The sequence below is a fragment of the Stegostoma tigrinum genome, chromosome 23 (assembly GCF_030684315.1).
Source record: "Stegostoma tigrinum isolate sSteTig4 chromosome 23, sSteTig4.hap1, whole genome shotgun sequence".
Taxonomy (NCBI): domain Eukaryota; kingdom Metazoa; phylum Chordata; class Chondrichthyes; order Orectolobiformes; family Stegostomatidae; genus Stegostoma; species Stegostoma tigrinum.
Window position 1 is genome coordinate 48,702,532 of NC_081376.1, and position 13,380 is coordinate 48,715,911.

The following is a 13,380-nucleotide window of genomic DNA, read 5'->3' on the forward strand; positions in this document are numbered from 1 at the left end:
CCACGTAACCTACAAAGAGGCAGGCATAGCTGGGGCCCATGCGGGTGCCCATGGCCACCCCCTTAGTCTGTAGGAAGTGGGAGGAGTCAAAAGAGAAGTTGTTGAGGGTGAGGACGAGTTCAGCTAGGCGGATGAGGGTGTCGGTGGAGGGGGACTGGTCGGGCCTGTGGGACAGGAAGAAGCGGAGGTCCTTGAGGCCATCTGCATGCGGAATGCAGGTGTGTAGGGACTGGACGTCCATGGTGAAGATGAGGTGTTGGGGGCCAGGGAATTGGAAGTCCTGGAGGAGGTGGAGGGCGTGGGTGGTGTCACGGACGTAGGTGGGGAGTTCCTGGACCAAAGGGGAGAAAATGGAGTCCAGATAGGCGGAGATGAGTTCGGTGGGGCAGGAGCAGGCTGAGACGATGGGTCGACCAGGGCAGGCAGGTTTGTGGATTTTGGGAAGGAGATAGAAACGGGCCGAGCGGGGTTGGGGAACAGTGAGGTTGGAGGCTGTGGGTGGGAGGTCCCCTGAGGTGATGAGGTCATGAATGGTGTTGGAGATGATGGTTTGGTGCTCGGGTGTGGGGTCATGATCGAGGGGGAGGTAGGAGGTGGTGTCGGAGAGTTGGCGACTGGCCTCGGCGATGTAGAGGTCAGTGCGCCATACTACCACTGCGCCACCCTTGTCTGCGGGTTTGATGGTGAGGTTGGGGTTGGAGCGGAGTGCTGCCCGTTCTGCGGGGGAGAGGTTGGAGTGGGTGAGAGGGGTGGAGAGGTTGAGGCGGTTAATGTCTCGACGGCAGTTGGAAATGAAGAGGTCGAGGGAGGGTAGGAGGTCTGGGGGTGTTGTCCAGGAGGAGGACTTGTGTTGGAAGCGGGTGAAGGGGTCAGTGGAGGGAGGGATTCCAGTTCCCTCTCCCCATCCCCCTCTCTGAAGAAGGGTCTAGGCCCAAAACATCAGCTTTTGTGCTCCTGAGATGCTGCTTGGCCTGCTGTGTTCATCCAGCCTCACATTTTATTATCAAAGTTCTGACAGTGTTGGACAATGGATGGGAGGTGGTGGGTGGTGGGGGTGGGGGGTGTGGGAATAATGTTTCCTCTCAGAGAGAGGATTCCCATGACAAGGACGTTACAGTCTCTGGCCATTCAGTCTGAGATGAGAAACATCTTCACTTCGAGGTTGGTGAACCTGTGGATTTCTGTAGCAGAAGAGCCTGTGAAGGCTGAACACTGTATTTAGGGAAGGAATGGATTTCTACAGGGTAAAGATGTCGAGGGGCGTCAGGTGAGAGTAGCAGATTTTTTGCTTTGAGTTAGAAGATCAGCCTTGGTCATATTGAACAGTAGAGGGATCTTGAAAGGCCAAATGGCCGTCTGCTCCTGTTTTCTAAGGTTCTTTCGTATTTTCTCTTCCCCACCCCGCCATCCCAGTTGCTCAGGACCGTATTATTGCCTTCTGGTTTAAAGGTAGGGAGCTTTCACTGGCTTTCGGCCTACAGTTGACTTTTTCTCGTCTGGGCAGTGTCCTCAACTTCTTCCTTACTCCCTTCTTTGAGAGAAACTTTGGGATTCAATGGACGCTTTGGGGAGGTAAGAACTTTTTTTTTGAGGGGGAGAAGTTTCTTAATTTTTAAGTTCCAGGAAATTGAAAGGGGGGGAAATCTGTAAAGCATATTGATCATGATCAGCCATGATCCTATTGAATGGCGTGAAACTGGCATCCAGTAGCCTACTTCTCTTGTTTCTTATGGTCTTGTGCCATACAATGGGAATAAATCCAAATGCGGTCGGTGCTGTTAATTTCAGTTTTTACTTTCATACAGTCACTGTTTCGTATCCAGATTATGTTCACTAGTTAACGTTTATTTTAATTAATCAATAACAAGAGTGCAAGTGAAAATACAAATACTATACATTGTGGTATGTACGTTGACCTGATGTTTAAGACTGGCTCAATGTCGTTAATGTACCTAACTGTGTGAAGGAGGAAGGTGGGTACCTGAGCATTGATTTACATTTAGCAAATTTTTTTTCTAAAGATGTTCAGTAAATTGCATGGCCTCTTATCTCCCTACCTCAGTAAACATTTCTAGCCTTATGACTGTTGACTCCATGAGCTTAGTGCCTCCTTGTTGTGGTTTCAGCTACCTCACTCCCATTCCTCATTTATTATATAATAGTTGTTTAAGTTTGGTGGAGGGTGACGATTGGGTTGTTGTTGGAAATGCATATGAAGTCACTTAGTGAACTGTGGTGAGAGTTGGGTAAAGTTGTAATGTTTCTCTCTGAATAAATCTAAATTGAGGAAACACTGGCTCTGATTCCTTCCTTCACTCACCAGCAATAGGGGGTTTCACAGTCCATTTCCAAAATTTACCCTTGTCCTTGTCTTCCTCTGGTTCAGTGTCCATGCCTGTGAAGGAATTTAGCATTTTAAAAGAAAGGGTATGACTGGACTAAGTAATAGTCAAGGCCCAACTGCCATAGGGGTGGTGATGACTTGTGAAGTTATTGCTGGGTTATTAATGCAGAGACCCAGGTAATGTTCTGGGGACTTGGATTTTTTTAAAAATCTGAAATTGTGTCTAATAATGACTATGAAGCTGTTGCTGATTATAGGGGAAAATTTGTCTGGTTCTCTCATGTCCTTCAGGGAAGGAAATCTGTAGCCAATACCTGATGTGACTCCAGACTCTTAATTGCCCTCTAGGCAATTATGGATGCGCAACAAATAGTGGCCTGGCCAGTGATGCCCTCACCCAGTGAACTAATTCTCTTGTGGGGAAAAAAGTCTGAGTCTTTGAACTAGGGCAGTTTCTGCTTATAAACTAATCCATCGTCTGGTTCTTTCCTCAGGTATGTTGCTGTGCGTTCTTAGTTTTTTCTCTGCCATCGTTGTTGGTGTCCTGGATAAAGTTGGCACAAAACAGCTTGGACTAGATGTGCTCCTTCAAGAGGAATCTAAAAAAGTGGTGCGTGATTTCAGGACCTCAGGATTCAGTCTTCAGTAAAAAAAAAAAATTTTTTTGTATTTGTCGCAGCAGTTATTATCTGAAATGGAGTAAGATCCCTGATCCCTGATGGAGCGATCCATGAGATTTTCTCTCTTGATTTCTTGACTTGACTGTAGTCTCCAACCACCTCCAGGATCCTGTTGACTTACCGTTTTTCTTTTCTTCCGTCTCAGCGTTTCCAAGATATTCGTCACTTGTCTCTTCGCTACTGGCTCCTTGTGGTCACCATCATGTTCTTGTACAATGGGATCTTCCCTTTCGTTGCTGATGCCAGGTGAGGAGTGTTCACCTGTTCTAAAAATGTCCAGAGCCTGAAGCATTTGTGCCATATTCCTCTTGGACCTCATTGATCTTTCGGCGGGATGTGAGTATTTGAGAGTTTCAATGCAGTCATCTCTCCTTTCCCCAAGAATAGCCTTATCCGTCACAGTGGAGCCATCATGCACCAAGGTCCCTTTAGAGACGAGGGAAGACTGCAAAAATGAACACTTTGCTTTTGGTGCAGAAACCTTTTTCTTTACATGTTCTTTAAACCTGGTCATGGGAGTATGCCTGTGCGTGTGTGTTCAGGACAAGATTCAGGGTCTAGACCCGAAACATCAGCTTTCCTGCTCCTCTGATGCTGCTTGGCCTGCTGTGTTCATCCAGCTCCACACCTTGTTGTCCTCTGTCCAGTTTTGTGTTGGCCAACCTTTTCACAGAGTGGGTCTCCACGTTTTAATCTTTCTCAGTGTCACGAAGCTGGGGGTTGGAGGCTGCACAACAGTAACTTCATGAGAAAATGTCTAAATTGTCTAAATGTGTAATTATTAGAAATAACAACAGAGAACCGCTAAGGAACAAGGCTTCAGAAAAATGTCAGTGACAACAGTGTGGAGCTGGAGGAACACAGCAGGCCAGGCAGCATCAGAGGAGCAGGAAAGTCGACGTTTCGGGTTGGAACCCTCCTTCAGAAATGGGGGAGGGGGTAGAGAGCTGGGAAATAAATAGAGAGGGAAATTTTTGTGTGAAGTAAGAGCCAGAGTCAAAAAAGAATCTGCCCCAGCTGATAAGGGGGTGGAGATAGTATCTGGGGCTGAGCTGAGGAGTCGGGTTTAACACTGACCAGATGGCCCACTGCCCTCCGGCACAGCCCTCCAAGAAACTGCCCCTCAGTCTGGTCTACCAGCTCTTAGCCAAGACCCTTGTAGGAAACAGAGACAGAATGGGCCATTTGAGACTGCTCCACCATTTAGTACAACCACAGTTGATGATCCAACTGATTGCCCTGATCCTGTTACTCCTTTGTACCACAGCATGTCTCCTGGGAATGAGGGAGATGAGGGCGTGAGGCCCCTGTCCTCAATGCCAGTTCCGTTCTTTCCCTGCAGATCTGAAATGAAAGCAGAAAGTCTCCTTCCTGGAAACTTGCCATCACGTCTCCAGGCTGCTCACTGTTGCTCCCATCAGCAGTCACCCTGCAGCAGCCTGGATGGGAAAGGGCTTTGGACTGCCAGAGCAGCTCCTGATGACACCTATCAATTTGTTTTTGGGGGTGGAGGGGTGGTGGCTCAATGGTTAGCACTGCTAACACACAGCACCAGGGACCCCTAGGCGACCGTCTGTATGGAGTTTGCACATTCTCCTCGTGTCTGAAGTTTCCTCCCACCGTCCAAACGTGTGTAGGCTAGGTGGATTGACCATGCTGAAATTGCCCATGGTGTCTAGGGTGGGAAGTGCAGATATTGGGTAAGGAATGGGTCTGGTTGGGATGCTGTTCAGTGGGTTGGTGTGGATTCGATGGGCTGAATAGCCTGCCTCCCATACTGTTGGGATTCAATGATCTATGAGCCAGAAATAAAAGCAGAGTTTGGACATATGAAATGTGCTGTGGGCTGAGATTTGGGGTAGGTTCTCATTTGGTTTGACGATGCCAGCCAGCTCTGGTGCCTGGACCAGTCAGTATATGTTTTTCTTTGTGAATGTTGGCAGAAGGTTCCACAGGCACTGAAGGAGCGTGGTGTTGGCAGATTTAATTTTAAACATTTTACAGCGTGATTCTGCTGTGGCTGGTGTTTGGATGGGGCTTTGGTCAGTGGAACACTGCACATGCAACCAGTTTCATTACATTACTGTTCTGAAGTTCCAGTTGAGAACCTGTAGGAACCTCTTAGTTTCACAGCTTACATTTTAAATAAATAAACAATGCTGGAGAAACTCAGCAAGTCTGGCAGCACCTGAGGGGAGAGAACAGTTGATGTTTCAAGACCAATGTGACTGTTCTTTAGAAAACTTCTGTCATTGAACTCGAAACATTAACTCTACTTTCGTCGCATCTGATGCTGCCAGACATTGTTTTTCCAGTATTCTGTATTTGTTTCAGATTTCCGGTACATACAGCATTTTGCTTTTATGTGGAAATCTACTGCATTTTACTGGAATTGCCTGTTATCCTATAGCTTTGACCTAAATTTGAGGAGGACATCTGTTTGTTTTCCAGCAAGTTTATTCAGGATAAATATTCTGGGTACAGTCAGCAAGAAGCCTCCTATATTGCTGGTGCTATCTACGACTCTTCACTGCTGCTATTTTCGATAGCTGGGATCCTTGTTGTGAGTACCATTTGGTTTGCCACACTGCACACCAATTTGTGATCTCTGGATTTGAGTGATCTTGTCTGTTGTTTAACTGTCCCGGATTATAGATGGAAGTAGTTCAGAATACAGTTCAAAGTGAGCTTTAATATAATGTATCGCTTCAGCAAAATGTGAGTGAAATTAACAATCTCCTGAGTAGTGTTTTAATCTGAACTGCACTCCATTAATGGTCCATTTGCCTGCTTAAAAATATTTTGTGTGATGCAGAAGATAAGTGACCAGAAGGTTTAAAAATCTCTTCAAAAGAAAGACTTCGATCACAGCTCACTTTAACCATTCATGCAGCTGCAGGTGCTGTACCATTTGATAAGATCATGGTTGATCTGATTTTAACCTCAACTCTACATCCCTGCATATCCCTGATAATCTTGTATCCCCTCAATAATCAAAAGTCGATCTACCTCTGCCTTAAAAATATTAAAATATTCTGCGTCCGCTACCTTTTTTCCGGAAAGCAATTCCAAATGCATCCCTGAATGAAAAAAAAATTCCTCACTTCTTGTTTTAAATGGGTAACCCCTTTATTATTAAACAGTGACCTCTCGTTCTAGATTCTCCCACAAGAATAAATATTCTTTCCACATCCACCTAGTCAAGTCTCCTCAGGACCTTTTTCTATGTTTCAGTTCAGTCTCCTGACCCTTCTAAATTCCTGAGGACAGAGGCCCAGCCTGTCAAGCCATTCCTCACAAGGTAATCCACTAATTCCAAGTATTAGTCTATAAGCTTTCTCTGAACTGCTTCCAATGTATTAACATCCTTCTAAAAGTACAATGCTCAGTACTACACACAGTACTCCAGGTGTGGTCTCACCAATGCCCTGTATAGCTGAGGCGTGGCCTCCCATCTCTTGCATTCAATTCCTCTCACAATAAAACATAACATTCCATTAGCTTTCCTGATTACTTGCTGTACCTGCATACTAACCATTTGCAATTCATGCACTGGACACCCAGATCTCTCTGCACCTTGGAGCTCTGTAACGCCTCCTCTTTTAGATAGTTGGATGATGCATGTTGCAGAGTGATCCCAGTGGATGTGAGGGTGATTTGAGAAAGCAGAGTATAACACATCATGCCAGCAAAGGCTTCAAACAGGGCAGATTGGTGATGTTTGCATGTTACCTTTGACAATATTAAAAATACAGTTAGTTAGGAATAAATTAAATATATAATTTCAAAATTTATTTGGGTGGAGCAATGATCTAACATCCCTGATAATGAGACTTGTCTAATCTCAGCATATCATCAACCCTGGATCCCAGTACAGTGTTCTGCATTTGTAATCTATGATTTATTATTTGGGAAATATGTTTGTGATTTGTTATTGTTGCATGGTTGTGGACTGTAAATATCAGACTTTCCCCCCACAGTGGTCGAGAACGCCCTTGACCGTGTCTCCCGCAACACATCCCTCACACCCCGCCCCCGCCACAACCGCCCCTCGTTCTCACACACTGCCCCACCAACCTCCGGATACAACGCTCTCTCCGTGACTCCATGTTCGCTCCACACTGCCCTCCAACCCCACCACACCCGGCACCTTCCCCTGCAACTGCAGGAAATGCTACACTTGCCCCCACACCACCTCCCTCACCCCTATCCCAGGCCCCAAGATGACTTTCCACATTGGCAGATGTGCAGGTGAACCTCTGCTTAATGTGGTATACTGCATCCACTGTACCCGGTGTGGCTTCCTCTACATTGGGGAAACCAAGTGGAGGCTTGGGGACCGCTTTGCAGAACACCTCCACTCGGTTCGCAATAAACAACTGCACCTCCCAGTCGCAAACCATTTCCACTCCCCTTCCCATTCTTTAGATGACATGTCCATCATGGGCCTCCTGCACTGCCACAATGATGCCACCCGAAGGTTGCAGGAACAGCAAATCATATTCCGCTTGGGAACCCTGCAGCCCAATGGTATCAATGTGGACTTCACCAGCTTCAAGATCTCCCCTTCCCCCACTGCATCCCAAAACCCAGCCCAGTTCGTCCCCTCCCCCCACTGCACCACACAACCAGCCCAGCTCTTCCCCTCCACCCACTGCATCCCAAAACCAGTCCAACCTGTCTCTGCCTCCCTAACCTGTTTTTCCTCTCACCCATCCCTTCCTCCCACCCCAAGCCGCACCTCCCATCTCCTACCTACTAACCTCATCCCACCTCCTAGACCTGTCCGTCTTCCCTGGACTGACCTATCCCCTCCCTACCTCCCACCTATACTCTCCTCTCCACCTATCTTCTTTTCTCTCCATCTTCGGTCCGCCTCCCCCTCTCTCCCTATTTATTCCAGAATCCTCTCCCCATCCCCCTCTCTGATGACGGGTCTAGGCCCGAAATGTCAGCTTTTGTGCTCCTGAGATGCTGCTGGCCCTGCTGTGTTCATCCAGCCTCACATTTCATTATCTCTAATATCAGACTTGAGTCTGGAGTACATTGAATAAGGGCTGTTGAACCCGTGCAAAGATCATTATACTATCCTAATGGATGCTGGATTGAATTGTTCAGCTTTGTCTATTGCTAACACACAATTAAATTGTAACTATTCAGTGCAGTGCTTGACATTAAAAGAAATGTGATCTATGTAAAACATACAAAAATTCCCTGGAGACTGTTTAAAAACTGATGCTAGAGTCTGAGATAAGTGTGGAGCTGGATGAACACAGCAGGCCAGGCAGCATCAGAGGAGCAGGAAAGCTGACTGTTCACATGGGCTCAGAAATGGTCCCATTTCTGAGGAAGGGTCCCAACCCAAAACGTCAGCATTCCTGCTCCTCTTGATGTTGCCTGGCCTGCTGTGTTCATCCAGCTCCACATGGTTTTATCAAAAACTCTCTGCATTGTATTTAACAATCCTGTCCAGGGGAGGGCGCTCTTTTGTTCCTGTCCTAAAAATAACACTTTTGTCAGTTTTAATAAAACACCAGGACCACTCTTATTGATGTACATCTTTCCAAGTATCTTGGACCTTGGTTGTTTTTTTTTCATTTCAGTTCATTTTCTCCCCCCACATTAATTCCTGTTCTGACCACTCATTTTGAAATAAGGTCTCTAACCCACTCAGTCTCGTCCCTGTCTTTCCCTCACCTCCCCCAGCCCCCATGTCAATCACAAAAGTGGCTCCTGTAACCATTTCCTTAGCTTTGTCATTACCCACATCCGCATTATTTAAGAGAGCACTTTTCAGCTTAGAAGTGCTGTCTTTTTTGCCTTCCATTTTCCACAGTAGTTTGCAGCTTGAACACTGCCTTGTCTCCACCTTATTCGTAAAAATAAATCATGGGATATGAACACTGCTTGTATATATTGGCCATTGCTAATTGCGCTGGAAAGGATGCATTGTTTAATTGCTACAGTTCGTCGTGTAGGGACACCCCCAGCACTGTTAGAGAGGGTGTTAAAGGACTTTGAGCCAGTGACAGTGCAGAAATGATGTTTATCGTGTTCTGGTAATTTTTTTATAAAATTCAGTCATGAAATGTGGGCAGTGCTTGTGCCAGAATTTATTGCCCATCCCAAGCCTTTTGAGGAGGTGGTGGTGAGCTGCCTTCATGAACCACTGCAGTCCATGACACCTCTTTAGACAAGAGGAGAAGTTTAGCTAACCAACAGTTGCCTGCACAGCTGGTTTGGGATGTGAAGTGTCGCTAACAGTGTGGGTTCAATTCCCACACTGGCTGAGATAACCAATCTCTCTCTTTCCCCCGCTCCTTGCCCGAGGCATGGTCAGGTTATCCACCATCAGACAACGTCCGTCCCCCCGCCCCAACTCTGTAATGAGGGAGCAACCCCCTGGTCTGGTAAAACAAATGACACATTCTAGCAATCCATTTCCTAATTGGTCACGAGCTTACAGGAATAAAAATAAGGAAACACAAGGGTTTGAAAAAAAAAGTAAGAATCAAAAGATTAGTTCAGTTGCCATGTCATACAATCTGACCCTGGGCATTGCGAATAACGACTTGTCTTGACAATGTGAAGGGCTGTCTTTTTTTAAAATCTGTCTAATGTCCTGTTGTCTTTTTGTCCCCCCAGGATTATGTTGGTCTGAGGGCAATAATTGTCCTCATCTCTGCAGTGCTGACACTCCCAGTTTTTGCACTCCTTGCTTTCAGCTTTGTCCCCCCTCTCGTTTCCACGATATGGTTGGGAATTACCTACTCATTTGCTGCTGTAAGGCTTTTTTTTTGTCTGGTGTATGTTGTGTTGTGTTGCCTTTCATTGCTCTCCATTTACAGCTCCTCCATTAAAACATGGCGTTCCATGAAGCAATTTGCCTTCAAAAACACAATAATAATTATGCTTTCAAGGAATTTAAATGGTTCATGCAATGGATGTCAATAATGTAGGATTTCTTTAGTTTCAAGAGGTTACAAGCATGAAAAGCATGCACACAGTGCTTAATTAACTGCTTGTAAAAACATCTCCCTTCAGTGATCATTGCCGACTGGTAAGCACAAAACTGGCATGACCTAAAGTTTAACGGTCAGGAATTGGCACATGGAGGAGCTGATGAAAATCAATTAAAACATTAATTGTGTTTCATTTGCCACAGACGCTGTCAGAGCTGCTGAATGTTTCCAGCACCATGTAGTGATTTAAGGTTTCTGTATTGTTTTGCTGTTGTAATTTTTATCTTATTTGGGAAAAGAATAATTTGTTACAGTAAGGCAAAATGATCAAGAAAGATGAGGCTATCCCAGGTTGTGTCTGTGACATGTTGTGATCCCAGCTGATGGCAATACTAGACAATTCCCAGAATAAAACATGTGATGGACCAAGCAGATTATTGTGGTGGTCTCTGAGCAAGAGGCTGCCAGTGTACTTTCAACAGAATCTCACATTTTATTATGCAAAAAAAAACTTTGGAAAGATTTTATCATAAGCAGAAAAAGAGATTCAACTGTTTTCCCAACAATATCCTTTACAGACACCAAGACCAATTGTATCAATCGTATCTTCACACTTTGATTTCTTTCTTGCATGAGTTTGCAAGTCTGTCATTTTCAGCAACTTGCTGCACATTCACCAAATGTAACTCGCTCTGCCTGTCCTTGAGATGCACAGGCACAGGCTAACTCATTGACATTCTCTGACATGGACCACGTTGAGAGTATTAAATAACACATCTGTAGGTATGGCTCTTCTGAACTGAACTTGTCTCTAGCATTTCTTTCTGTAGGTCATGAAAGCTCAACATAGTAAACACTTCAGCAGTTGCCTTACCTGGTAGCTTGTCCAGTCATTTAATGTAAGTGCTGTGATTTCTTGATATGCTGCAAAAAAAGCTTCTGATGCATAGAAAAATACAAAGTTACTTTTGTAGGACCAAACTAAAACCATTTAGCTCTACTTTGGAATCTAAGATCTCCGGTTACAATGTTGATGTTTTGAAGGGGTTGGATTAAATTTTTTTGTTTTCTTATAAAATAGTTTTGTGCATCTGTGCAAATGGTATCTGGAAATATCCTCGTGTATGGTGTTAAGTTATTTAAGTTGGATTCTGCCCACTTATCTCTTCTCCTCTTCCGCACCCCCCCCCCCCCCCCATATGACACAACTGGAGGCAGAGATTGAATTTAAAATGGTATTGTTTTTAATGTATAAGGATGGTGTATGTTATCTGTGTAGAGGTAATGTCACTGGAATAATGAGGCTGAGGCTAATACCTCTGGCGTTATGGGTTCAAATGCCACCAGGAAAGCCCATAGAATTTAAATTCACTGAATAAATCTGAAATTGACAGCGGATCTCAGTCATAGTATTAATGCTCCCGTGAAGCATGTTGGGCATTTTATATTAAATGCACTATATAAGTACAAGTTATTGTATTCACAGGCAAGTTTATGGCCATCAGTTTTCCTGGTAGTTCCTCATGCAAATATAGGAACAGCTTTGGGGCTTGCAACATCAGTGCAAATGATCGGTATTGGTCTTTGTAATTTAGTAGTTGGACAGCTCCTTGGAAACCAGTCCAGGTGAGTGTATTTTCTATTGTATATAATGAAATATTGTAACCTGTCATCAGAATCATGTGCCTTTGCTTTTTGTTTTGACTGTTCTGAGCATATCCCCAGTCATCTTTGTTTCCCTCAATCATACTAATGGAACATGACTGCTCATAAACTATAGTGTAAATGAAACTGATCTATATAGGCCCCATATACTTAATGCATTGTGCAAGATTATACAATAGAAAATATGCAGTGTGAATATGATCGCCTAAGTGAAGAAATGCTATACTGCATGCTGACTGACTGAGCTGTAGTTTGCAAAATTCAAGTCTTCCACTTTAGGGTGAAAAATGTGGTTGCTTCCTGGTGTTGTGTTGTCTCAGTCAGTGGTATACAGCACAGGTCACAGGCTGTGATAATATGACTGGTACAAAGATATCATCATACACCTTAACCTTGATATGACATTGTCTACTGTTGTAATGACATCAGCTCAGAAGAAAAGCCTCCAATCCTGCTGATTTTCTTTAAAGAAATTATATCACACTAAATGCTAACTTACGTCACTCTCTAATGAAACATTATTCTATGGGAGATAATGGGAACTGCAGATGCTGGAGATTCCAAGATAATAAAATGTGAGGCTGGATGAACACAGCAGGCCAAGCAGCATCTCAGGAGCACAAAAGCTGACGTTTCGGGCCTAGACCCTTCATCAGACCCTCTGATGAAGGGTCTAGGCCCGAAACGTCAGCTTTTGTGCTCCTGAGATGCTGCTTGGCCTGCTGTGTTCATCCAGCCTCACATTTTATTATTCTATGGGTATGTTTTTGTTTTAAATGGATCAGGTGCCTGTTTAAATCCAGTGTACACTTAGAGCCAAATACTCAGGATTCCTCAAGCAAAACAATCTGGACTGGAGATTTCATTTTCTCAGACAGCGGGGAGTGAGATGGGGGTTGGTTTGTTCAACAACTTGCCATCAACAGTCTGTCGTTCCTGATGTAGGAACCTGAAGATTCCACTGTGGCGCTGGCAGCAAGTAATGATCTTTTTACTGGCAAATATCATCAGCTGTGTCATTGCTTCTATCTTCCTCAACATAGTGGACAAATGCGAGGTAAGGAATTGGCAGCAATGAAAAGGTCACATGGTTCTGTGTATTATTGCACATGGTATGCTGCTTGGGGTCATTTGTGTATAAATGGAGACTTCCACCACAAGATCCCATTTTCCTTGGGTAAGACATCTTCCACTGGGCAGTGCAGTAAGGTGCTAGTCTTTGTCTTTTGAGTCCTGGGTTTAAATGCCATTCAGATGGATGGAATCTGCTGATTAATGGAGGATTTTTTTTGGTGAAATAAGTGTGGGCAGCCTGTCTTCTATTTAAGTGGGCACCAGTTGGCAGTATCACTTGTGTCAGTATGATTCTGCTAAATGGAAGAACGTGTTGCACTGGTCTGGTTGATCTACAGGTTTTTTTTTCATCTGACTGTTGCATTCTAACCAATCATATTGCTGAGGATTGAAATGATGTCAGTTCATGCATGCAGTCTTATTTCTTCTCTTTCTAGTTTTCCCCATTGTTGAATCAGAGGTGGCTGAGGACACCTGACAGGCACAGACAAGGGTAGAGGGGGAAGGAATGTTTGCATTTTAGTAGTGGGTCAGTAACCAGGAGGCATTGATTTAAGAAGCAGATTTAGAGAAGATTGGAGAACCCTCCTAGTGAGGGATAATGGGAACTGCAGATGCTGGAGAATTCCAAGATAATGAAATGTGAGGCTGGATG

General features: G+C 44.6%; 1 protein-coding gene across 3 annotated transcripts in view; it reads left to right on the forward strand.

The window, feature by feature from the left end:
• mfsd1l (major facilitator superfamily domain containing 1-like) overlaps positions 1-13,380 on the forward strand; it is a 35,616-nt gene that overhangs the window by 18,557 nt on the left and 3,679 nt on the right. The window contains exons 6-12 of one of the 3 annotated variants that reach the window (XM_048552537.2): positions 1,414-1,572; positions 2,839-2,954; positions 3,170-3,270; positions 5,476-5,587; positions 9,670-9,807; positions 11,473-11,612; positions 12,597-12,708. In XM_048552537.2, the coding sequence (XP_048408494.1) occupies positions 1,414-1,572; positions 2,839-2,954; positions 3,170-3,270; positions 5,476-5,587; positions 9,670-9,807; positions 11,473-11,612; positions 12,597-12,708 (878 nt within the window). The remainder of the gene's footprint in view (positions 1-1,413; positions 1,573-2,838; positions 2,955-3,169; positions 3,271-5,475; positions 5,588-9,669; positions 9,808-11,472; positions 11,613-12,596; positions 12,709-13,380) is intronic. The other 2 variants (XM_048552538.2, XM_048552539.1) reach the window with 2 other exon arrangements.